A 26,251-nucleotide genomic window follows, 5' to 3' on the forward strand; every position below is an offset into this window, starting at 1 on the left:
GCACCCACTGTCAGCGCAGGGCACATTTTTCCGCAGCTTGGTAAAAGGACTAAGCTCCTCATGCTATAATTAGTGCTGATATTCTAACTTTGTTTCCCTGACCTGGACCTGCTGACTTATTAAGCACTTAAAATTAGCTGCTCGGGGAGGGGACATTTTTGATTTGGCAGATCCAAGAGGTCATTTTAGAAAGACTTTTCTGTGTATTAAGAGGGGGGGGGGGGGAGATCTTTTACGAAGATGCACTAGCGTATTTAGCACATGCTAATAATTAGGATGTGCTAAGCTCTAGAGACGCGACTAAATTTAGTCTCGGTCAATTACGCCAGCTAGAATCTGGTGTAAATCCCTCTGCTTAAATTAGGCGCAGAGTGAGTGTATTCTATAACAACGGGCACAGATTTTAGAAACACCCACGACCCGCCCATTTCACGCCCATAGCCACGTCCACTTTTCAACCATGCGATTTAGAATTTATGCTCACCATGTTACAGAATACACTTTGCAAGTACTGCATGTCAATTCTAATTAATGCCAATTAGTACTAATTGCTTGCTAACATCCAATTATCAGCACTGATTAGCTTGTTAACTAATTAAGTTATGTGCATTGGTATAGAATACGCTTGATTTCCACTCGGAAATCGAGGCTCGCTATATAGAATCCCGGGGATATTGCTTAACACCCATTCAAATTCTTCACTTGTAGTATTTAAATTTTTTAATAGTAATGGCAGAAAGACCTCAAAAAACCATGGTACTTGTCAGAACTTCACTGATATATAGTAACCACAGGATAAATCGCCATAATTGGTCAAAAACCTCCAATTTTTCATTGCATATATTACTCTTCACTCAATATTTTTAGCATAGGCGCCCGGTATAAGAGACTTGGACAGGCTAAGCCTCCCCTGCTGTGCTCTGAGAGGCTTAAATTGTTGATTTACCTCCATCCTCACAGCAGGAGCTGCAGTGAAAGCCCTCTAGCCTTTTGTAAGCAGTTGTAGAAATTGGTTTATGGTTTGTTTACCTTACTGCTGGGAGAGCGGGGGAGGGGGGGTTGGCTGGAGGTGTCCTGTGTTGCCAGGGAGATATTTAAAGAGGATGACTTCCTGACCTGCACTGAGGACAGATAGCAACAGAATTGGATACTGGGCCAGCATGATCAGAAAAAGTCACCAAACAAAGGTAGAAAAGATCATTTTATTTTCATTATAGTGTTTGGAATATGTCCACTTTGAGAATCAGGTGCTCAACATTAAACGTTTATATTTATTTAGTTATTTATGGCATTTTATCCCACATTAAACATGAATTAGGGTGTTTTGTGGCTCTACATGAGAATTGTGATATTATGATCCCATGTTTCATATTGTTGACGGTCTGCATTTTCAGTATGGGTGGTATATTTGGTGTATTAGGTTCTGCCCAGTGTAATATTTATGGTACAGTAAGGTTCTGAGTGTGTTTTTGCACAAAGTTGTGCATAGTGTTTTGCAGTTGAGCGATTGTGCTTAGAATATGCTTTGAGCAACCACTTTATTCTTTGACATATGATACATATCTAATATCTAAATTTAATAAAAGGTATTAATTGTGACTTTTATTTTTATATATTTATTTTTTTCTGTGTGTTATCAGACAATTATGGATTTAAGCCCCACCCCTGGCCCCACCCCCTAACCACGCCCCCTTTAGCCTCCCCAAACAGTTGGGCCACTGACCGCCTATGTTTTACTGTATATATTTCTCTTCAATTTCTCTTCATCAATGTTCATAAAACAGTAACAATATACAGAGCAGGAGCAAAAGAATAACCGGAGGCACATTTACCTTACTAATCCCAACGGGGTCCCATTTTGCCCATGGCCTTTTTAAGGGATAAACAGCGCTCCAGCTTTTATTTTCTCTGGTTCGCTTACAGCTGTGTCGATGCCGGAAGACACAGCAGGAGACAGCTAGTTATCCCTCGCTGAATATCGGTGAATAGCTGGTTAATATCTATTTAACTGGTCAGCAGTCATTCTGGTCAGTTAAATAACATAAATACATAAGTACATAAGTAATGCCATACTGGGAAAGACCAAGGGTCCATCAAGCCCAGCATCCTGTTAACGACAGCGGCCAATCCAGGCCAAGGGCTCCTGGCAAGCTTCCCAAATGTACAAACATTCTATACATGTTATTCCTGGAATTGTGGATTTTTCCCAAGTCCATTTAGTAGTGGTTTATGGACTTGTCCTTTAGGAAACCATCTAACCCCTTTTTAAAGTCTGCCAAGCTAACCGCCTTCACCACGTTCTCTGGCAACGAATTCCAGAGTTTAATTACGCGTTGGGTGAAGAAACATTTTCTCCGATTTGTTTTAAATTTGCTACACTGTAGTTTCATCGCATGCCCCCTAGTCCTAGTCTTTTTGGAAAGTGTGAACAGACGATTTCACATCCACCTGTTCCACTCCACTCATTATTTTATATACCTCTATCATGTCTCCCCTCAGCCGTCTCTTCTCCAAGCTGAAAAGCCCTAGCCTCCTTAGTCTTTCTTCATAGGGAAGTCGTTCCATCCCCGCTATCATTTTAGTCGCCCTTCGCTGCACCTTTTCCAATTCTACTATATCTTTCTTGAGATGCGGCGACCAGAATTGAACACAATAGCGCTGAATATTAGGGGGATTGTGGATATCTTGAAGACCTGACTGGCTGAGGATCCTCCAAAACAGGTTTGGGAATTACTGATTTAGTCGAAAACTTACTTGTGCACGCTACTCCTGCAAAGACCCAGCACTGGCCGTATTTTACAGGCTTGTACCCTCTTTTGCGCCATCTCCAGAGGATTTCAACGCTTCCACTCCACAGGGCTGGGTTAACCCCACCAGAAAAGTTTTCACCCCAGAGTCCTTCCAACACCCCTTTATCATCATAGCTGTTCACCTGGGAGAAATAAAACATTACAAGTTCAACGAAATATTAGTAGAACTGAACGAATAACAAAACAATTGACATTTTGTAAAATTGGTCTAAGCACCCAAGCTAGATAATACGTTGCAACACCAAATAGTGGCAAGTCTGCAAATGATCGTAAGGATGTGCTTTGGTTTCATGTCCTATTTGACTTCATTTTGTTTTCAAAACTAAGGGACCGTTCTATTAAAATTTGTTAAGCACATAACCTGTCACTTAACATGCTGTTAGGACACAGGTGTCAGCACTGATTAGCTTGTTAATTAATTAAGTTATGTAAATTGTTATGGAATACGCTTTAATATCTACACGGAAATCGAGGCACGACATATAGAATCCCGGGGATAGTGCTTAACAATCCATCAAATTCTTCACTTGTACTATTTAATTTTTAATAATAATGGCGGAGAAGACCTCAAAAAACCATGGTACTTATCAGAACTTCACTGATACATAGTAACATGCTGGCTTGACGTGCGTAAATTCATTTATTACATACATAGCATGGAATGGGGTGAGAAATGGATAGGAAACGTATATGGGTTGAGTGTGAACTGTTGACTTCTTCCAGTTGCATCTGATGAAGTGGACTCTACTCCTTGAAAGCTCATGCCTCAATAAATTGGTTAGTCTATAAGAAACCGCCTTCATCTGTCATCAATATTTATGGTGAAAAGGTCTATCGGTCATATCTCTTCCTCCTTCCCTTCCCTTCCCTTAAGAGTAGATAGTTTAACACGTTGTGTATCTACTCAGATAATTGGGTTTTGAAAGTCATCCTCACTGAGGTCTAAAAAGCAGTCTGATGAATTTCCCCAGAAGGTACATTATAGTCTGAATGTTCTCACCCTCTCTTGTCCCAGAGATACCATAGAAGAAACATTCGCCCTGATTCTATAAAGGTTGCCAAACATTGTGTGCGCAAATTAAGCCGCGTTCTGGATTTCCCTGCACAATTTAACAGAATAATGAGCCAATTAATGCCAATAATTGGCTTTTTAACAAGCAATTATTGGCACTAATTAGATTTAATTGGGACTAATACATGTAAAGGTGGGCATGGAATCTGCATCTAAAATTTACACATGGTAATGGGAGGGTCATGGGTGTTTTGGAGCAGATTTGGGGCATGGTTTTGAGTTACTTGCATGATTGCAGAATAATGGCACTCTGCTTGCAAATGTAGGTACAGACATTTGCACCACATATTCATTGGTGCAAATGGCGGTGCCTAAATCTATGCGTGACCTGTCCCGCACCAAACTTTAGGCACGGCTTACAGAATACTGTTTAAGCGGGTATTTTTCAGTGCCGATATTTTTAGGTGCCATATATATAGACCCTCATTGCCTCCTTTTGTAGTCAGTGTTCATCCCTTAAAGGCAATGGGGGGGGGCTATTCTATACAAGCCACTGAGATATAGGGGTGCCCATACACTAATTCTTACAGGATGAGGCAAATAAAGTAACCTCTTTGTTTTGTTTTTTTTTGCTGTTTTCTCAGCAACTGCTTTGAATTTCAATGTGAAATTTTACATACTTTATTTAATCACCATACTTACGTATTACTATTAAACAGCATATAATTATCTTAAGCTATGTTGAAGTTACTTACATTTTAGCATTACTACTTATCGATTTTTGCGCATTAAAAATGTTTGAGCTAAAACACAGTACAATAATGTCATTCAAACGATACAATTTACAATGGTCAGAATTTTGCAGTCACTGTGACTGCTCAAAGTGTCCACCCCCCAGCTTTAACACAGGCCTTCAGTCACTATGGGAAGTTCTTAACAGCCTTGCCGATCGGTCCCTGAGTTAGGTTGTCTCAGATCATCTGCAGCGCTTCCTTGAGTTCAGCGATTGCTTGTGGCTTTGGGTGGAGCTCGTGATAGGCCTCCAACATTGCCCCCCCACCCAGACAAAAGTCTATATCACTGTATATCATTAACAGTAAGCTGGTGTCCTAAGGTTTTTTTTTTTTTTTTTTTAAATAATGGTAGTTTTGCAGTGCCTTAGGAGGAGAGAAGCTGTCCTGTAGTGTAAGGTTTCTCCTGCTGATGTGTGGTGATTGTGACCTGGCTCAGGACAGTTTCCTATTTTGATTAAGAAAACTCGATCGCTGCATATAACATTCATTTTCTGTCAGAAAGAACTGAGACCCCTGATGCAGGTGCTGTGTGCCGAAACACGGCCCGTGTCGGGTCTATACTTAAACACCTATTTTTTCAGAATTGTGTCCTGTTTCTGAAGGCTCCTGGTGCTTTTTTGTTGGAGTTTTGTAGTGCAAACATCTTTCAACGTGCGAAAATCTCTGGGTAGCCATGCTAAAAAGTCTGTAACTTCGTCATGTTTAAAGATAATTTCATTGTACTCGGCACATAAACATAGATAGTAACAAGAAATACAACTGTAGAATTTCACATTGACCTTCCAAGCGGTTGCTGAGAAAACAGCAAAAATCTTTAGGGGGGCAGGGGTTACTTTTTTTTTTTGCCTCACCCTGTAGGCATGCCTAAACCATTACAGAATACCAGCACAAAGCTACTTTAACAAGTTAGGCACGCCAACTGATGTCATGTGAATGGCTGGTGTAAGTTGGCGTTCCTTAGTGTGCCATGCAACAACCATTTACCCTTCAGGAAAATGTTGAAGACCTACCTCTTTAAGAAAGCTTACCCGACTGACTGTACTTAAACTTTTAAACTTATCCACTTGATCCTGGTCCTGAGGACTGTTATACCTCTGACTTTATCTCCCAATTCTACTCATGCACTTCCCTTTATCTTTCCTTACCATCCTTCCTATCTTTTACCCTTCCCTATCTCTTTTCCTTTCGATTTTCTCTCTTTGCTTGTCTCTAGTTTTTAACTCACATTTCCTCAAAACCTCACAATTACTACGTTTACTACAACTTGTAAGATTCTCATCTAGACTTTGTAACTGTATTTACTATCCACCTTATAATTGAAAGAGAAAAACGCCTAGATTTCGACCCAAATCGGGAGATAGACGTTTATCTCACAAAAACGAATAAATCGGTATAATGGAAAGCCGATTTTGGACGTTTTCAACTGCACTCCATCGCGGAAGCGTACAAAGTTGACGGGGGCGTGTCGGAGGCGTGGCGAAGGTGGAACTGGGGCGTGGTTATCGGCCGAGGAGAGATGGGTGCCTTTCGCCGATAATGGAAAAAAAGTATGCGTTTGTAGCTAGAATTTAGGGCACTTTTCCTGGACCCTGTTTTTTCACGAATAAGGCCCCAAAAAGTGCCCTAAATGACCAGATTACCCCCAGAGGGAATTGGGGATGACCTCCCCTGACTCCCCCAGTGGTCACTAACCCCCTCCCACCACAAAAAATGATGTTTCACAACTTTTTATTTTCACCCTCAAATGTCATCCCCACCTCCCTGGCAGCAGTATGCAGGTCCCTGGAGCAGTTGTTAGGGGGTGCAGTGGACTTCAGGCAGGTGGACCCAGGCCCATCCCCCCCCACCTGTTACAATTGTGCTGCTTAATGCTTAGTCGTCCAACCCCCCCAAACCCACTGTACCCACATGTAGGTGCCCCCCTTCACCCCTTAGGGCTATAGTAATGGTGTAGACTTGTGGGCAGTGGGTTTTGAGGGGGATTTGGGGGGCTCAACACACAAGGGAAGGGTGCTATGCACCTGGGAGCTCTTTTACCTTTTTTTTGTTTTTGTAAAAGTGCCCCCTAGGGTGCCCGGTTGGTGTCCTGGCATGTGAGGGGGACCAGTGCACTACGAATCCTGGCCCCTCCCATGAACAAATGCCTTGGATTTATTCGTTTTTGAGCTGGGCGCTTTCATTTTCCATTATCGCTGAAAAACAAAAACGCCCAGCTCACAAATTGTCGAATAAAACATGGACGTCTATTTTTTTTGAAAATACGGTTCAGTCCGCCCCTTCACGGACCCGTTCTCGGAGATAAACGCCCATGGAGATAGACGTTTTCGTTCAATTATGCCCCTCCACGTAAACCGCATTGAGCCTGCAATATGTGGGAAAGCGCGGGGTACAATTGTAATAATAATAATAATAATAACAGGCACACCTAATTGTACTCTATAAGTTGCATGTGTCATTGGCAATACACCCATGCTCTGCTGACATGTATGTCTCCTTATTTACCAGTTATAGATTAGCACCTACCACTCGTGAATTATTGGTGCCAATCACATGTGTACATCCTAGCATTCTGTAACATATGCCCACTATTAGCACCTAAATTTGGGTGCCAGCTCATAGAATGGCCTTTCTAGAGTATACAATGTGTACATCAGGTCCTTACCATGGCACTCACTACCCTGCTCACATACAAAGGATTGTTCCTGCAGGAGCAGTCTAAGACTGGGTCTTCAAGGTACTTCAGGTTCCTATCCAGTAGAGCAAGGCAGATATTCAAAATGTTTTCTTCAAACTTCAACAAAAAAAGAGAAAATTAAAATGAACTGCAATGCCTCATTTTAAAAAGCTGTCATTAGACATACCATAGGTTTATTATAAGCATTATTCTCACGAAGCAGTTTCAAGCTACACTGTCCCTCAGGATTGAAAGCACAATATTGTAGCACCACCAGCAGGAACATCAGAGAGGACTCCCTCACAGCTGCTTAGCAGGAACATTGGTTATAATTTAGCAGTTTAATTTCATTTCATTTAATACAGGGTTTTATAGCCCACTGTTTCTGAATTTTATTTTATTTATTTTTAGTTACATTTGTACCCCACGCTTTCCCACTCATGGCAGACTCAATGCAGCTTACATATACAGGTACTTATTTTGTACCTGGGGCAATGGAGGAGGGTTAACTGACTTGTCCAGCGTCACAAGGAGCTGCCTGTGCCTGAGGTGGGAATCAAAGGGGAATCAAACTCAGTTCCCCAGGACCAAAGTCCACCACCCTAACCACTAGGCCACTCCTCCACTGTTGCTACTATTTGAGATTCTACATGGAATGTTGCTATTCCACTAGCAACATTCCATGTAGGAGTCGGCATCACCAACGTGGCCGCGCAGGCTTCTGCAAGTCTGACGTCCTGCACGTACATGCAGGACATCAGACTCACAGAAACAGAAGCCTGCACAGCCTTCTACATGGAATGTTGCTAGTGGAATAGCAACATTCCATGTAGAATCTCCAATAGTATCTATTTTATTTTTGTTACATTTGTACCCTGCGCTTTCCCACTCATGGCAGGCTCAATGCGGCTTACATGGGGCAATGGAGGGTTAAGTGACTTGCCCAGAGTCACAAGGAGCTGCAGTGTGAATTGAACTCAGTTCCTCAGTTCCCCAGGACCAGAGTCCACCACCCTAACCACTAGGCCACTCCTCCACTCTGTACAGAGTGGATTGCAACTTTTAATCACTTAAAAAAATCCTTAAAATTCAACCCCACGATATTCAGCAATTTAAGCAGGTAGAAGAGCTGTCCTAAAAAAAAAAAAAAAAAATTTGTTTTTTAAAATAAGAGGAATTTGAGCAAAACGCCCATGATGAAGAAAGTGTAGCTTTTATCCCATGTTGCAATTTACTGGGAGGAGCTTATTCTTGAGGCGATTTCCTCTTTATATGAGATAATCTTTGACTTACTTTTTGAATAACTGATTCTGTATTTATAAGTTGAGCTAAAAAGAATTGGAACCAGTGCCCCTGTGTCTATATTTTTACCTAGTGGAATAGCAACATTCCATGTAGAATCTCAAATAGGGAAAGGGAAATGGGACTTGATATACCGCCTTTCTGAGGTTTTTGCAACTACATTCAAAGTGGTTTACATATATTCAGGTACTTATTTTGTAGCAGGGGCAATGGAAGGTTAAATGACTTGTCCAGGGTCACAAGGAGCTGCAGTGTGAATTGAACTCAGTTCCCCAGGATCAAAGTCCACTGCACTAACCACTAGGCTACTCCTCCCCTCCCTTCCCTTCCACTCCACTCCATTCCACTAGGTGGTAAGAGTTCCCATGTTAATTCTCCACTAATCAGTAAGAGGTCTTTTTACCAAGTCTCGTTAAAAAGTGGCCAGCTCTATTGTCATGCCACTTTTAGCGTGCTGTGGCAACTTTTACCACTGCGGTACAATGGCCACCTTGTCATATTTTTTTTGTAATGGTTATGTGCTAACTTCCCCATTAGCACATAGCCATTACTGCGGGATCCATTATCAAGGCACAAGGTTTGGTGCCTTTTACAGAATTAGGGGGTTAGTGTTTACTAATGTCCGTTAGCGCGATTAAGCTTTAGTAAAAGGGTCCTTAAGTTTGTACGTGAAGAACTGGAGGTTTTAGGGGTTACTTTACTAAGGTGTACTAAAAATGGCTTGCGGTAGTGTAGGTGCGGGTTTTGCGTGCACGACGATCCATTTTTTAGCGCGCCTGTAAAAAAAGGCCCCTTTCTTTTTGCAAAAAATGGACGTGCGGCAAAATGAAAATAGTCATGCATCTATTTTGGGTCTGAGACCTTACCGCCAGCCATTGACCTGGCGGTAAAGACTCACACGGTAACTGGGTGGTATTGACCTATGCGCATCAAATGCCACTTGGCGCGTTTTCATTACGCGCGCCCGAAAATAAAAAAATATTTTTCAGACACGTGTATGAGATGTGCACCAAAAATGAAATTACCGCACAAGCTACGTGGTAGTCAGGCGGTAACGCCATTTTGGCACGTGTTGGGCGCACGTAGACACTTATGTGGCTTACTAAAAGGGCAACTTAGTGATTTGCCTAAGATCACAAGGAGTAACAGTGAGATTTGAACCAGGACTTCCCGGATTAAAGTCCACTGCACTAACCATTAGGCTACTCCTCCCCTCCCCTCCCCTCCCCTCCACTAGGTGGTAAGAGGTGGTAAGGACTTCCGCTCCATGGATAAATCCTTCTTATCTGTTCCCTTCTCCACTACTGCCAACTCCAGACTTTGCGCCTTCTGTCTCGCTGCACCCTACGCCTGGAATAAACTTCCTGAGCCCCTACGTATTGCCCCATCCTTGGCCACCTTTAAATCTAGACTGAAAGCCCACCTCTTAAACATTGCTTTTGACTCGTAACCACTTGTAACCACTCGCCTCCACCTACCCTCCTCTCTTCCTTCTTGTACACATTAATTGATTTGATTTGCTTACTTTATTTATTTTTTGTCTATTAGATTGTAAGCTCTTTGAGCAGGGACTGTCTTTCTTCTATGTTTGTGCAGCGCTGCGTATGCCTTGTAGCGCTATTGAAGTGATAAGTAGTAGTAGTAGTCTCTTGTAACCAGAGCTAATATTGTGATGTCATAATGCCTCAGGCCACCAATAAGAGCCAACCTCATCAGTGATGTCACAATGGCTTGATTGTCCTATACTTGGTTCACTTTTATTACATAGCTCTTTGAGCAGGGACTGTCTTTCTTCTATGTTTGTGCAGCGCTGCGTATGCCTTGTAGCGCTATAGAAATGCTAAATAGTAGTAGTAGGATTACCAGCCCTGTGCTGTAACCACTAGGCTACTTCTCAACCAAGAGCACATCCCTTCTGCTTATTGATCCTTTATTTCCATGAATTCAAGTGAACTAAAACCAGGATCGCGCTAGAAGGTACCATTTGCTCCTCACCTGTCCAAAGTTCCATCCTTCTTCCCTAATAAGTTTTTCATGTCCAAAGTAAGAGATTCCATGGTCATTCAGAACATACTCCTTCCTCTCCTCCTCATCCTCTATGTATACGTCATCATCTGGAAAACCAAAATATGAGGGGGCCATTAAATCTGTCCCTTTGTCGAAGAAGATCTGAGGCCTCGCTTTGGTGGAATATCTGCTTCATGTACTTGGTCAAAATATGTCCGACTTTAGGTGTTCTTCCCTTTTTGAAAGCTGACCCCTTATTTTTCCAAATGTTTATCTTTAGGAGTTAGACACCTAAATCTGCTCCTTTGAAAAGAGACTAGGAATGAGCAGTTAAATTTAGGGACCTAGTTTCACTTTCATTCATTTCCCAGAGAGGTGTACAGAGATAAAACATTAAAATGTAGTTCACACAAAAAAGAAACTTTTCTCATAAAAATACTAGCATTAAAAATATAAAATAATCAAAACTAGGTAGGAAACCAGGCTCATTATCCTAGAATATAAAGACACATTAGGCCTGATTTTCAGTGGCAGTGACACGTTATATTTAAAGCATGCAGCCCCCAAATTTTCATTTTGTTTAGTTTCCCATGTCATTCATTAGAATTTTTGTTTTGTTTTAGTTAAAGTAGTGCACATCCTTCCAAAAGAGGGCGCCCTCTTTCTAAAGAGTGTACACAATTTCCCAGTTGAAGAGCACTTTTCCAAAACTCACTCAGTCTATTTTTTGTCGGTTTTGAGTTATGCAGAGCTCTTTTTGAGGGGGTACTGAGTACCGGCACCTTTTCCATTGTCTGCTAAAATTGACCCATGGACCCCAAGTTTTAATGAAAGAGCTCAGGCTCTACGCACCAATTCTGCCTTGTCATAGATTCTGTGACTGGTTGCAGAAGGCCTGGCTATTGTGGGGTGGGTCCTTCAGTGATCACCCCACCCCTGAAGGGTGACCTAGCGTTTATGAACCGGCATCTTTTTTGCTGGAAAAAACGCACTGGAGTTATGTGATTAATTTTGTTCATCAAGGCAAGATTCATTTACTGTAGCTTATTCCTGGGCCAAAAACTCACTCGGTCCATGGTATTTTAATGACTTTGTGTTGAATACTCTACGCAAAACTCAATGGGCCTGATCTTTAGACCACAGGAGTAGCCAGGTTGCCTCCCGCGGTCAGTGTCAAGTCTAGATATTCAATGCCAGGTCGTTTCTGGTCACCAGGTTTGAATTTTCAGTTTACTTTTGACTGATTTGAAGTTAACCAGCCAAGTCAATATTCAGCACTGGCCAAAGACATTCCACCTATTCACGTGGCCACTTTTGGCCACTTAACTGCTGCTGAATATTCCCGGCTAGCTGGTTATATCGCACAATATAACCAGCTAACCACTATACGCTGATCAAAGTTTGACCCTGAAGTGACTTGCCTTAGGTGGGATTTGAACCAGCAACCTTATGATTATAAGGCTGGTGCTCTAACCACTAGGCCACAGCAGCAGGAGATAGCCAGCTGTCTCCCTCTGAATATCACTGGATAGCTGACTAAGTACCATTTAACTGGCCACGTGCCATTCCTGACCAGTTAAATGGTTTTGAATACAGGGGGACTCAGTCAAAAAGTCGCTACTTATTTTTCTGAAAACTGCTGCTGATGAATTGAGGGGTACTTTTACTAAGGTGCGATGAAAAATTGTCTCCGCTAATGTAGGGGTGTGTTTTGAGCATGCACAGATCCATTTTTCAGCACACTAGTAAAAAAAAAGGCCTTTTTAAAATTTTTGCCGAAAATGGACGTGCGGCAAAATAAAAATTGGTGCACGTTCATTTTGGGACTGAGATCTTACCGCCAGCCATTGACCTAGCGGTAAGGTCTCACGCGTTGAACCGTGTGGTAATCATCTATGCGAGTAGAATGACGATTACCGCCCAGTTTCTGCCACGTGCCAGAAAATAAAACTTATTTTCTGGCGCGCGTAGCGGACGTGCGTCAAAAATGAAATGACCGCAAGGGTCATGCGGTAGCTGGGCGGTAACTCAAAATTGACACATGTAGGTGCCTACGTGGCTTAGTGAAAGGGCCCCTGAGTGAGTTTTGGTAAAATGTTCTTCAATTTAGGTGCTCCCACTTATACCAGTTCTATGGCTGGCATAAGTATGGGCACCCAGATGTTAAGCATAGCTATGCTTAACATCTGGGTGCCCATCTATTATAGAGTACTAGCAGGTTATTCTAGTATTCTATAATTGAACCAAGGTGCATGGGAGCCAACTTTTCAAAATGATTGGGGGGGGGGGGGGGGCTACAGTGAATACATGTGAATGCTCCCCCTTCACAGGAAAGAAGTTTGCTCAAAATGGGGAATATTCAAGCACTCACAACACCCACAGAGCTGGGACCTATGCCTAGGCGTCTAAGTTCTGATACAGATTAAGACCTCGTACCCAGTGGCGATCCTAGGTTGGCTGCCACCCGGGGTGGATCGCCGCTGCGCACCCCCCCTCCCCCGGGTGCAGCGACATCCGTCCCCCCATTGTGCAGCACGACACCCCCCCCCCTCCGGTGCAATGACACCCCCCTCCCCGGTGCATCAAGCCCCCCCCCCCAGGTGCATTCTTGGCTGCTGGAGGGTGCAGAGAGCAGCCGCGCGCCTGTCGGCTCCACTGGCTCCCTGCTCCCTCTGCCCCGGAACAGGAAGTAACCTGTTCCGGGGCAGAGGGAGCAGGAAACCAGCGGAGCCGACAGGCGCGCGGCTGCTCTCTGCACCCTCCAGCAGCGTGCACCCGGGGCGGACCGCCCCCACCGCCCCGCCCTTCCTCCGGCACTGCTCCTACCACATATACTGCTTCAGTCTATAATATTGCCACAGTTAGGTTAGTAAGTAAGACTAATTAGTACGTTGCAATTATTGCAAAATACCGCAGCTAAATTGATATATGATTATTCACATTATGACCATGCGACAGTGCTGCTCAGATGATTGCAATGGTGATCAGTTTCTGCTCGGATAGTTTTTAAGATTGCCTGTATGGGGTTTAGCATATTGCAGGGGAACTGTTTCTCTCTCCTTCCGCAGTTGATAGCTCATCCAGCGTTGCTAAGGAGCGCTCATTTCTGTTCTGCTTTGTTGTTGGGGATCCCATCTGTTAGGAAAATTTGTTATTAAAGAATCCATGATGATTGTTTTTCTTTAAGTTGTGGAATTCCATACCTGTACAACTTCGTACGATTTCTAGTTATTTATAATTTGGCAAGGGACTGAAAACTTTATCTTTTCGATAAATACTTGAATGAGTAATTTTTGTAAGCTTTCCTAATTTTTCAATTTATGTTTTATACTTATGTAACCCGCTTAGACTCTTTATTGATTTTAGCGGGATATAAATGCCCTGAATAAAATAGAATAGAATAGAAACACCCCCTGATTGAGCAGCAAGTACAAAACTTTACTGACCTTTACTAAGGGCTTCTTTTACTAAGGTGCAGTAACGGATTTTGCACGCACTCACAATTAGCACATGCTAAATACTAAGCAGTTCATAGGAGGCTTCTTACTCCCCCCCCCCCCCCCCCCTCCGATATTCAGCACTATTTAACCAGCCAGAACGGCTGCTGACTGGTTAAATAGTGCTTAACCGGCTATCCCCCGCTGAATATCCCCAGTTAGCAATCGGCAGATAGATGGTTTTATTGGCCAATATAACCAGCTATCCACTGATTTAAAAGCCAGTTTTGCGGCTATATTTGGCCATGTGAAAACCTGGTATTTCTTTGGCCAGTTTAAAGATAACAGGGTAGGTCACGATATTGACATGGAGGGGCATTTTCGATCGTGGACGCCCATCTCTAAGGGCGCCCATCTCTGAAGACGGCGCCGCGAAGGGGCGGGGGCCGATCGTATTTTCGAAACGAGATGGCCGGCCATCTTTCGTTTCTATAATACGGTTGGGGCCGCCCAAATGTCAGAGATGGCCGGCCTCGGTTTTTGCCCATAATGGAAACCAAGGCCGGCGATCTCAAACCCGGCCAAATCCAAGGCATTTGGTTGTGGGAGGGGCCAGCATTTGTAGTGCACTGGTCCCCCTCACATGCCAGGACACCAACCGGGAACCCTAGGGGGCACTTCTAAAAATAAAAAAAAATAGCTCCCAGGTGCATAGCTCCCTTACCTTGGGTGCTGAGCCCCCCAAATCCCCCCCCCCAAATCCACTCCCCACAACTCTACACCATTACCATAGCCCTTATGGATGAAGGGGGGCACCTACATGTGGGTACAGTGGGTTTCAGGGGGGGTTTGGAGGGGTCCCATTTAATACCACAAGTGTAACAGGTAGGTGGGGTGGATGGGTCTGGGTCCGCCTGCCTGAAGTCCATTGCACCCACTAAAACTGCTCCAGGGACCTGTATACTGCTGCGATGGACCTGAGTATGACATTTGAGGCTGGCAAAAAAAGTTTTTAAAGTTGTTTTTTTGAGGGTGGGAGGGGGTTAGTGACCACTGGGGGAGTCAGGGGAGGTGATCCCCGATTCCCTTCAGTGGTCATCTGGTCAGTTGGGGCACTTTTTTGGGACTTGAACCTGAAAAAAAGGGACCAAATAAAGTAGACCAAATTCTCGCCAGAGACGCCCTTCTTTTTTCCATTATCTGCCGAGGGTGCCCATCTCTTAAACACGCCCTGGCATGCCGCTGTCCCGCCTTCGCTACCCTTCCGACACGCCCCAGCGAACTTTGGCTGGCTCTGCGACGGAAAGCAGTTCGAGCCGGCCAAAATTGGCTTTTGGTTATGCCAATTTGTCCGGCTTCAGGAGATGGCCGGCCATCTCCCGATTTAGGTCAGAAGATGGCCGGCGATCTCCTTCGAAAATAAGCTGCTTAGCCGTTATCTTTAAAATGGACAAAAATAAACCAGATATTTAATGTCGGTCACCAGAAATGGCCCGTCATTGAATTTACGGTTTTAGCGCTGTCTGCGGGAGTTTGCTGGTCTGTCTCCCATGGTCTGAATATCGGCTTCTCAGTATTTAGTGCACGCTAATCATTAGCACATGCTAAATCCATTAGCGCACATTAGTAAAAGGAGCTCTAAATGAACCCTTTAAGCAAATTAATTCTCAGTGCGCAGAAGAACTGTATCTTCAGCACGTGCATGGTTTGGTTTAGTTTAGTTGCACTTGACATACCGTCCTTCATTGCAACCAGAGAGGCAATGCAGACAGAAGTTTCTCCTTTATAGGTAATTACAATATTGCAGAAAATGTTAGTAATTATGAGGGCCAGTGACTTCATTGAGGAGCTTTCAGAATCATGGGGTTAGATGGTTTCCTAAAGGACAAGTCCATAAACCACTACTAAATGGACTTGGGAAAAATCCACAATTCCAGGAATAACATGTATAGAATGTTTGCACGTTTGGGAAGCTCGCCAGGTGCCCTTGGCCTGGATTGGCTGCTGTCGTGGACAGGATGCTGGGCTCGATGGACTCTTGGTCTTTTCCCAATGTGGCATTACTTATGTACTTATGTGGTGAAGGCGGTTGGCTTGGCAGAGTTTAAAAAGGGGTTAGACGGTTTCCTAAAGGACAAGTCCATAAACCACTACTAAATGGACTTGGGAAAAATCCACAATTCCAGGAATAACATGTATAGAATGTTTGTACGTTTGGGAAGCTTGCCAGGTGCCCTTGGCCTGGATTGGCCGCTGTCGTGGACAGGATGCTGGGCTCGATGGACTCTTGGTCTTTTCCCAGTGTGGCATTACTTATGTACTTATGTGGTGAAGGCGGTTGGCTTGGCAGAGTTTAAAAAGGGGTTAGACGGTTTCTTTTGAGTTCTGTTTTATCAATATTTGATATAATTTTAGATGATGTTTTCTATATATGTATTGCCCAAGCGATAAGTGTTATATATAGGGCATGTTTTATGAGATACATATGATTTTAAATTTATGTATGTATATACATGATATATCTGTTGTACGTGCATATACATGTATGTGTATATATTTTTTATATATTTTATATATGTTACCTAGATATGTAATATTATAGCAGATTACTCACCAATTTTATTTATTATTTTTTTACATATCTTTTATAGCCCCTGAAGCAGCCCAGTTGGGCGAAACACGGCCTGTGTCGGGCTGTTTGTACTCATATAAATATTGTTGTATTGTTTAAATAAATTGCATTTCATTTCCACACGATCTGCTCTTTTTGTTTTCCATCTTGGAGTTTGCAGACCGTCTGCCTTCGTGCTTTCTTGGACCCTCCCGTTTGGGAAGCTCGCCAGGTGCCCTTGGCCTGGATTGGCCGCTGTCGTGGACAGGATGCTGGGTTCGATGGACCCTTGGTCTTTTCCCAGTGTGGCATTACTTATGTACTTATGTCCTCTACTTGGCTCACTTTTATTACATAGAGCCGTGGTTTAACCTATTGTGATGTCATAGTGGCTCATTCCACCAATAAGAGCCAACCTCATTAGTGATGTCACAATGGCTTGATTGTATAGAATGTTTGTACGTTTGGGAAGCTTGCCAGGTGCCCTTGGCCTGGATTGGCCGCTGTCGTGGACAGGATGCTGGGCTCGATGGACCCTTGGTCTTTTCCCAGTGTGGCATTACTTATGTACTTATGGTATTCTGGGAGACAATTCATTCTCATGCAGGATTAAGTGTTTTCTGAATCTCACTTAGGCTGTGCGATTGCTGCTCATAATAGCACCTCATAAGCCAACATTTTTAGCCTTTTGTACTACTTTTCAGTGCAGCATTTGCAATTTTTTGACGGTTACATAATGATGAAGCGATACGTAATCCTGGTTTATGCTTGATGATGGAAAATCACATTAAAAGACATAACATAACATAGTAACATAGTAGATGACGGCAGAAAAAGACCTGCACGGTCCATCCAGTCTGCCCAACAAGAAAACTCATGTGTGCTACTTTTGTGTATACCCTACTTTGATTTGTACCTGGTGCCCAAGAGTTAAAGAGAAGAATGAAGTGACCAAGTCTGAAGGAGGTGGTCTTTCCTCGCTTGGTGGAGATCTGTATGCTGAGTTGGTAATATCCAATGACAGCATTTGCTGGACTGGAGAGAGTGATGTTCACCTTACTGGAACCACTGGTTTCATTCACGGCACTCCAGTAACCACTGCTCCCAGAAGTGGAAAGAGGGAAGATGGGGTTAGTATTATAATCTGAAGAAGGAGGCCCTGTGGGGGGAAAAACAGAAGGGGAATTTTGAAATGAAGTCAACCATAGCCCTGGTGGAATAATTAAAACCAAAATTAAAACAAAACTAGAAAATAGATTGTTTCCAGTTAGATGGGTGCCTTAATACTTATTTCTGTGAGCTTGAAGGGCCTAAAAGAGGAGCATAATTGAACAGGGCACCCAAGTTTTCCTGAGGGCATTGTCACAGGACGTCCTCGCGAAGGGGCAGGGAAACCCGTATTATCGAAACAAGATGGGCGGCCATCTTTCATTTCGATAATACAGTCGGGGACGCCCAAATCTCCACATTTAGGTCGACCTTAGAGATGGTCATCCCTAGAGATAGTCGTCCCCGATTTTCGGCAATAATGGAAACTGAGGATGCCCATCTCAGAAACGACCAAATCCAAGCCCTTTGGTCATGGGAGGAGCCAGCATTCGTAGTGCACTGGTCCCCCTGACATGCCAGGACACCAACCGGGCACCCTAGGGGGCACTGTAGTGGACTTCAGAAAAAGCTCCCAGGTGCATAGCTCCCTTACCTTGTGTGCTGAGCTCCCCCAAAACCCACTCACCACAACTGTACACCACTACCATAGCCCTTACGGGTACAGTGGGTTTCTGGTGGGTTTTGGAGGGCTCACATTTACCACCACAAGTGTAACAGGTGGGGGGGGGGGGGTGGGCCTGGGTCCGCCTGCCTGAAGTGCACTGCACCAACTAAAACTGCTCCAGGGACCTGCATACTGCTGTCATAGAGCTGGGTATGACATTTGAGGCTGGCATACAGGCTGGCAAAAAATGTTTTAAAGTTTTTTTTAGGGTGGGAGGGGGTTGGTGACCACTGGGGAGTAAGGGGAGGTCATCCCCAATTCCCTCCGGTGGTCATCTGGTCAGTTCGGGCACCTTTTTGAGGCTTGGCCGCAAGAAAATATGGACCAAGTAAAGTCGGCCAAATGCTCAGCAGGGACGCCCTTCTTTTTTCCATTATTGGCCGAGGACACCCATCTCTTAAGCACATCCCAGTCCCGCATTCTCTACGCTGCCGACACGCCCCTGGGAACTTTGGTCGTCCCCGCGATGGAAAGCAGTTGAGGGTGCCCAAAATCGGCTTTCGATTATGCCGATTTGGGCAACCCTGGGAGAAGGACGCCCATCTTCCGATTTCTGTCGAAAGATGGGCGACCTTCTCTTTCAAAAATAAGCCTGCTTGTGTTTCATGCTGAAATCCAGCTATATTCTACAACATAGTGTGTAACTTTTAATTGGTCCTGCTCCCGGCCCTTCAGCATTGAACATAGAACAGAAATATTTGTTAAACAATTCCGCCTTATCTTTATCAGCTTCTACATATTCCTTGCCTTCACCTTTGAGTCTCACAATGCCACTTTTGCACTTCCTCCTACCACTAACATATCTAAAAAAAATTGTCTTGTCCCCTATTTTGCTGTATTTGCTATATTTTCTTTCATTGGCATTTTTGCTTTCCTGACTACTCTACCAGCTTCTCTTAGCCCTTCCAGATATTGTTGCCTCTGTCTTCCTCTTTCTGCAATCTCTTGTAGTTTATAAAGGCTTTTTCCTTACCTTTTCAGCTACCTCTTTTGTGAACCAACGTGGCCTCCTTTTCCTCTTACTTTGATTTACTTTCCTTAGAATAGCTCCTTCCAGTTTTGCTCACTGCTTTCCCCTCCCCCCAGATGATCACCTACTATAACAGCAGAAACGGTCTCCCCATTAGAAAGTACTAAGTCAGGTGTGGCCCCATCCCAAGTGGGTTCCATTACCAACTGCTTGAATAGTTCCCGCTGTAGAGAATCCAGGATTTCCCTGCTTCTAAAAGACCCTGCAGTAGGGAAACCCCAATCAACAACTGACATATTAAAATCAACTGTTAGTAGTACTTCCCCTTTCACTCAGGATTTTCTAGAACTCAATTATATCCCCCTTCAGCCTTCTCTTTTCTAAGCTGAAGAGCCCTAACCTCTTTAGCCTTTCCTCACATGAAAGGAGTTCCATCCCCTTTATCATTTTGGTCGCTCGCTCTTCTTTGAACCATTTCTAATTCCGCTATATCTTTTTTGAGATAGTGCGAAGGGACTTGAATGCAATACTCAAGTTGACGTTGCACCATGGACCTTACTGCATATTATCCTTACTGCACAATAAGGGGCCCTTTTACTAAGCGCAGTAAGCCCATCGCAGGCTTACCGTGTGCCCAATCCAGAACTATCGCCGGGCTACAAGGGCCTGGCGTTAGATCCACCCCTAGCGTGCGCTATTTTTGGTGCTACAAAAATATGTCCTATTTTTGTAGCACCGGAACTTAACCAGTGATTATTGGGCATTGGTTACCGCCGGGTTAGCTCAGGAGTCCTTACCGCCATCTCAATGGGTGGTATTAAGGGCTCCCCCCCCCCCCCCCAAAATGGCTGTGTGGTAAATGTTTGACTTACCACATGGCCATTTCTTTTCTTCAGAAAAAGACAGACTTTTACCTGCTGTGGTAAAAGGGGGCCTCAGCTCATATCCAAAACACACACGCTAATGCTAGCACAGGCCCCCTTTTACTGCAGCTCAGGGGCGTAGACACGGGTGGGCCTAGACGGGCCCAGGCCCAGCCACTTTTGCTCCAGCCCCGCCCAGTCTCTTCTGCCCGCTCTCCCCATCCGCGTGGTCTGCTCACTTTTACTGCCCTGAAGCGCCGTTCTCCCTCCAGCACCGGCGATTCCCATAGCCAGCCTTCTGCCAGTCCACGTCGTCGGGGCCTCTTCTCAGGCACGTCCCGCCTACTCTGCAACTTCCTGCGTCCCACCTTTGCGGAAAACAGGAAGTTGCAGAGTAGGCGGGATGGGACGCACCTGAGAAGAGGCTTCGACGACGCGCGCCGGCAGAAGGCTGGCTATGGGAATCGCCGGTGCTGGAGGGAGAACGGCGCTTCAGGTCAGTAAAAATGACCAGAACTGACCATGTGCATGGGGCTGTCACGGGGGGGGGGGGGGGTGTTAGTGGGTGGAGAAGAAATGCGAGGCCTCTGCCCATCCAGTCCACCTCCAGGCCCATCTAAAAATTAAACTCTGGCTACGCTACTGCCGCAGCTTACTAAAAGGACCCCTAAAGGTTTGGGGGGCGTGTCAAGATGGCGCCGTGAGCGGTGGTGTTAGAAGCGAGCTCCTGCCTACTAACTGCTGAAATTTGATTTAAATACCTGCTTTTGAGATATGCCGCATACTAAACGTAAGGGGACGATCCGGGGGGTTCCCCTTCACCCCGCGACGTCCACACCGGCAAGTGGAGGTTTGGAGCGCTTCTTCCCCGCATTGTCCCGAAGAAGCGGAGCGGAGTCCTTAGCGGGAGGGACCGGTGAAGCGATCCCCCCGCAGGAAACAGAAATATCTCTCTCCCCGCCTTTCTCTACGACGCCTCCTTGCCCTGCAACTGCCTTGAGCGGGACGGGGTTTCTTTCGGATCCCGGAAAGGGTGATTCCGAAGAGCTCAGAGTCCAACTCTGTAAGGATATCTGCAGCTGCAGGAGAGACAGAGGTGAGCCTGGGTAAGATCTGGCTGAAGTTACTGGAAATAGAAAAAACCCTGAGACAATCTTCGGACGAGGTAAAGACTCTGAGTTTGAATGTGCAGGAAGTGAAAAAACTCCTTAGATATGGCAAAACAAGACTTTTCTTCTAAGATTGATGCCTTACAGAGAGAGACAAAGCAAACTGATGATTTTAAAATGGCTGTGATAAAAGATAATATGGAAATTAGAAGAAAATTGGAACAAGTAGAGAACTTTAATAGGAGATTAAATCTCCGAATATTGAATTTTCCTAGAATATTGGGAGTACCCCCAAAAGATACGTTCCAGAGATACTTAAAAGAAAACTTAAATTTTCCCCAAGAAGTATTTCCTCCTTTGAACAAGATTTATTACATACCAAGCACGATGAAAAAAGTTGGGACAGAGAATTCAATAGATTTACAAAATGTCACAGCCATTTTGGAGCAAACAATTGAAGAACCATCTGAAAGGGGGACGTTGATAATTTCTTTTGTATTTCAACAGGATTTAAATGCAGTAATGCGTCTTTACTTTAAATCAACTAACCGTGTATTTGCTGGCCAGAAGATCTGGCTTTACCCGGATGTGACTAAGTTTACACAAGAAAAACGTAAAATGTTTCTCTCTATGAGGTCAAAAGTTTTGGAATTGGGAGGTTCTTTCCTCCTGGCTTATCCCTGTAAATGTGTCATCAGGTTAAATCAAGTTAAATATATATATTATATGCCTGATCAGCTTCAGACCTTCCTAGACAATAAACAACGATAGAGTTGAGATATATATGGGACTGACGGAACCATATTAATTTTTATTTATATATTATGATTGTGTTATCTTCACTAATTCCTACCCCCCTATTATTGAGGTCTAAGGAAGCCAAACTTTGTCTTTATTAGGACGTTTTTCAATTATAATTTTCCTGTATTATTATTTAATGGCTGTATTACACTTTTGCAGTATGATAATCTCTGTAATAAGTATATAAAATTAATAAAAATTATGAACAATAAAAAAGGACCCCTAAATTATTTGCTCTAAGATGCAGTAAGTGCAAAATCTTATGCCCCTAAAAGGGCCCCTAAAGTGAGCCTGATGACATACATGTGATACAGATTACCTGCTGCAATGACAGTTTTACATACCTGTTACTGCAACAAAATGAAGTGTGTCACCTTTGCTGATAGGTCTGTTGAAATTCAGCGTGATACTAAATGACTGTCCTCTCCTTACTATCAGGTCTGAGCTGTTGTAGTAATCAGTATGGTGTGCCACCATATTTGAAATGAGCTGCAAATCATAGTTCCTCACTTTAAGAGCTGTAAAAGAAGATTGAATAAAAGTTGTACCTTCATGAATTTTACTGTAATTCTTCCACTAAAACGCCATCTCTTAGGCCTGGTCACTCATGAGATTTTTCTCTACACACGCAAATCACTTTTCTTGCGTACTCTCAATCTCATGCTTGTATGTTAAGCACGCGAAGGGCAATTCTATAACCGGGTGCCACATTTGCATGCCCCTTGCGTTCACAAACGTACAGAATGCCCATCGTTTTCATGGGTAAGTGGACATGTAGGAGAGAATTCAATAAATGGCACCAAAATTTCGGGGAGTGCGCCCTTTAAAGAATAGCGTTCGGCATGGATCCGGCGCTTAACTTTTGGGCACCATACTTATTCCTTCTAAAAGCAGCTGTAAAGGCTGGTGCTCAACTTAGGTGTGCTTCTGGCAAATTCTGTAATTCCGTGCGCCACTTTTTGAAATGTCCTTGACCTGCCCCCTAGCCACACCCCCTTTTAAGATCTGTGCTAAGAGAGTTAGGCAACAAGCCTTATAGAATAGTGCGCAACCAGTTGGGAGTGAAAATTCTAATCGATGTCAGTGAACTACAATAATTAGTTGTTAGTTAAGGGCTGGCAGATCAATTAAATTGTGTGCGCAAATGTATGCACCATCCCCCTGATTCTGTAACGGTCACTGAAAATTGTGCGTGCAAATTTAGGCGCAATCCCAATCAGCAAGTGCAATTTATTTGAATAGCGAGCCAATTAGTGCCAATAATTGGCTTTTTCACAAGCAATTATTGGCACATTAGATTTAATTGGGTGAGGTGTGCCTAACTTTAGGCGCGTCATACGCCCCTAAAATTTACGTGAAGCCCAAAAAAGGGGGTGTGGAAAAAGGATGGTCATCAGCATTTAGGAGTAGAATTTTCAGTCACACGCATAATTACAGAATAAAGACCCCTCCGCGTGTAAATTTAGGTGTGGTAGTCCCAGATCAGTGTATGGTAAGCCCACAGTTGTCTTACCGCTGCTTAGTTAAAGGGCCCCACAGTGCATAAATGCAAAGGGGGAGGTTTACATGGGAGGAGTACGGGTGGTGTTGCCACTTATGCGGGAACCTTACAGAATATTGTAAGTTACGTGCATCCTTCTGCATTTAAGCACTCACAGTTACTGAAGGTCTATAACTGGTGTAGCTACAGACACATAGCTTAGTTATACTAGTATTCAGTTTTTCTTTACTCAGCGTGTAGTTGGACTCTGGAACTCGTTGCTGGAGTATGTGGTGGCAGCGGCTGGCCTTACGGAGTTTAAGGGGGGTTTGGACAGATTCCTGAAGGTAAAGTCCATTGAACATTATTATTTTATTTCATTTTATTATTTTTTTTTTTTGGGGGGGGGGGGGGGGGGGGGTTGCCAGGTTCTTGAAGCCTAGATTGGCCGCTGTCAGAGACAGGATGCTGGGCTTGATGGACCCTTGGACTTTTCCCAGTATGGCGGTGCTTATGTGCTTATGTGGAATCTGGGTGAACATAAGAGTAGCCATATTGAGTCAGACCAATGATCCATCTAGCCCAGTATCCCGTTTTTCAAACTGTGGCCAAGCCAGGTCACAAGTACCTGGCAGAAACCCAAATCGTGGCAACATTCCATGTAGAACCCCAAAGAATAGCAAGATTCTGGAATCCTAAAGAGCAATAAGATTCCATGCAGAATCTCAAAGAGTAGCAACATTCCATGTAGAGCCCCAAAGAACAGCAAAATTCTGGAATCCTAAAGAGTAACAAGATTCCACTCAGAATCTCAAGGAGTAGCAACAATCCATGTAGAACCCCAAAGAATAGCAAGATTCTGGAATCCTAAAGAGTGACAAGATTCCATGCAGAATCTCAGAGTAGCAACATTCCATATAGAGCCACAAAGAATAGCAAGATTCCATACTACAAATCCCAGGGCAAGCAGTTGCTTCCCATGTCTGTCTCAAATAAGAACATAAGAGTAGCCATACTGGTTCAGACCAATGGTCCATCTAGCCCAGTATCCTGTTTTCCAAACAGTGGCCAAGCCAGGTCACAAGTACCTGGCAAAAACCCAAATCATGGCAACACTCCATGCTACAAATCCCAGGGCAAGCAGTTGCTTCCCATGTCTGAGCCCAGATCTGTTATATCAGTGATTCCCAAACCTGGTCCTGGAGGCATCCCAGCCAGTCTATTATTTCAGGATATCCACAATGAATATTCATGAGAGAGATTTGCATGCCCTGCCTCCACTATATGCAAATCTCTTTCATGAATATTCATTGTGGATATCCTGAAAACCTGACTGGCTGGGGTGCCTCCAGGACCAGCTTTGGGAATCACAGACTCTCACCTCAGTGCACCGGGGAGCCTAAAAGCCCACTTATAGAATTGCCACCTTGGGGCTAAATATTCAATAGCTTAGTTGGCTCAAAAGCCACACAAAAAAGGAGCTTTGTGTGAAAATTGGGGAAAGGCACTCAGTGAGAGAAAAGTTTTATTTTCCATCAATATTCCCAAGCTATTATAAAATTACATGGCGATATACATGCAAGAAAAGTAGCTGCATGGAAAGACAGGGTCAGATTGTAAGTATTTCTGGGGCAAAGCAGGGCAGAGTTACGATATATACATAGTAACATAGTAGATGATGGCAGAAAAAGACCTGCATGGTCCATCCAGTCTGCCCAACAAGATAAACTCATATGTGCTACTTTTTGTGTATACCTTACCTTGATTTGTACCTGTCATTTTCAGGGCACAGACCGTGTAAGTGTGCCCAGCACTATCCACGCCTCCCAACCACCAGCCCCTCTTCCCACTACTACTACTACTACTACTACTTAACATTTCTAGAGCGCTACTAGGGTTACGCAGCGCTGTACAAATTACCGGCTTTGGCACAGACCGTATAAGTCTGCCCAGCACTATCCCCACCTCCCAACCACCAGCCCCGCCTCCCACCACTGGCTCTGGCACAGACCTTATAAGTCTGCCCAGCACTATCCTCGCCTCCCAACCACCAGCCCCTCCTCCCACCACCGGCTTTGGCACAGACCGTATAAGTCTGACCAGCACTATCCCCACCTCCCAACCACCAGCCCCTCCTCCCACCACCGGCTTTGGCACAGACCGTATAAATCTGCCCTGCACTATCCCCGCCTCCCAACCACCAGCCCCTCCTCCCACCACCGGCTCTGGCACAGACCGTGTAAGTCTGCCCTGCACTATCCCCACCTCCCAACCACCAGCCCCGCCTCCCACCACTGGCTCTGGCACAGACCTTATAAGTCTGCCCAGCACTATCCTCGCCTCCCAACCACCAGCCCCTCCTCCCACCACCGGCTTTGGCACAGACCGTATAAGTCTGACCAGCACTATCCCCACCTCCCAACCACCAGCCCCTCCTCCCACCACCGGCTTTGGCACAGACCGTATAAGTCTGCCCTGCACTATCCTCGCCTCCCAACCACCAGCCCCTCCTCCCACCACCGGCTTTGGCACAGACCGTATAAGTCTGACCAGCACTATCCCCACCTCCCAACCACCAGCCCCTCCTCCCACCACCGGCTTTGGCAC

The 26,251-nt window shown here is 44.5% G+C and overlaps 1 protein-coding gene across 3 annotated transcripts in view; it reads right to left on the reverse strand.

Annotated features, from left to right (window-relative positions):
* The window catches only part of LOC115476542 (protein-glutamine gamma-glutamyltransferase 6-like), a 48,653-nt gene that overhangs the window by 19,857 nt on the left and 2,545 nt on the right, over positions 1 to 26,251 (reverse strand). The window contains exons 2-6 of one of the 3 annotated variants that reach the window (XM_030212966.1): positions 22,509 to 22,653; positions 17,564 to 17,806; positions 10,588 to 10,706; positions 7,279 to 7,407; positions 2,755 to 2,932 (exon numbers count right to left, since the gene is read on the reverse strand). In XM_030212966.1, coding sequence (XP_030068826.1) covers positions 2,755 to 2,932; positions 7,279 to 7,407; positions 10,588 to 10,706; positions 17,564 to 17,806; positions 22,509 to 22,641 — 802 coding nt within the window. In that variant the 5' untranslated portion in view covers positions 22,642 to 22,653. Of the gene's footprint in view, positions 1 to 2,754; positions 2,933 to 7,278; positions 7,408 to 10,587; positions 10,707 to 17,563; positions 17,807 to 22,508; positions 22,683 to 26,251 lie in introns of all 3 variants that reach the window. The other 2 variants (XM_030212965.1, XM_030212967.1) reach the window with 2 other exon arrangements.

Source organism: Microcaecilia unicolor, chromosome 8 (genome assembly GCF_901765095.1).
Source record: "Microcaecilia unicolor chromosome 8, aMicUni1.1, whole genome shotgun sequence".
Classification (NCBI taxonomy): Eukaryota; Metazoa; Chordata; class Amphibia; order Gymnophiona; family Siphonopidae; genus Microcaecilia; species Microcaecilia unicolor.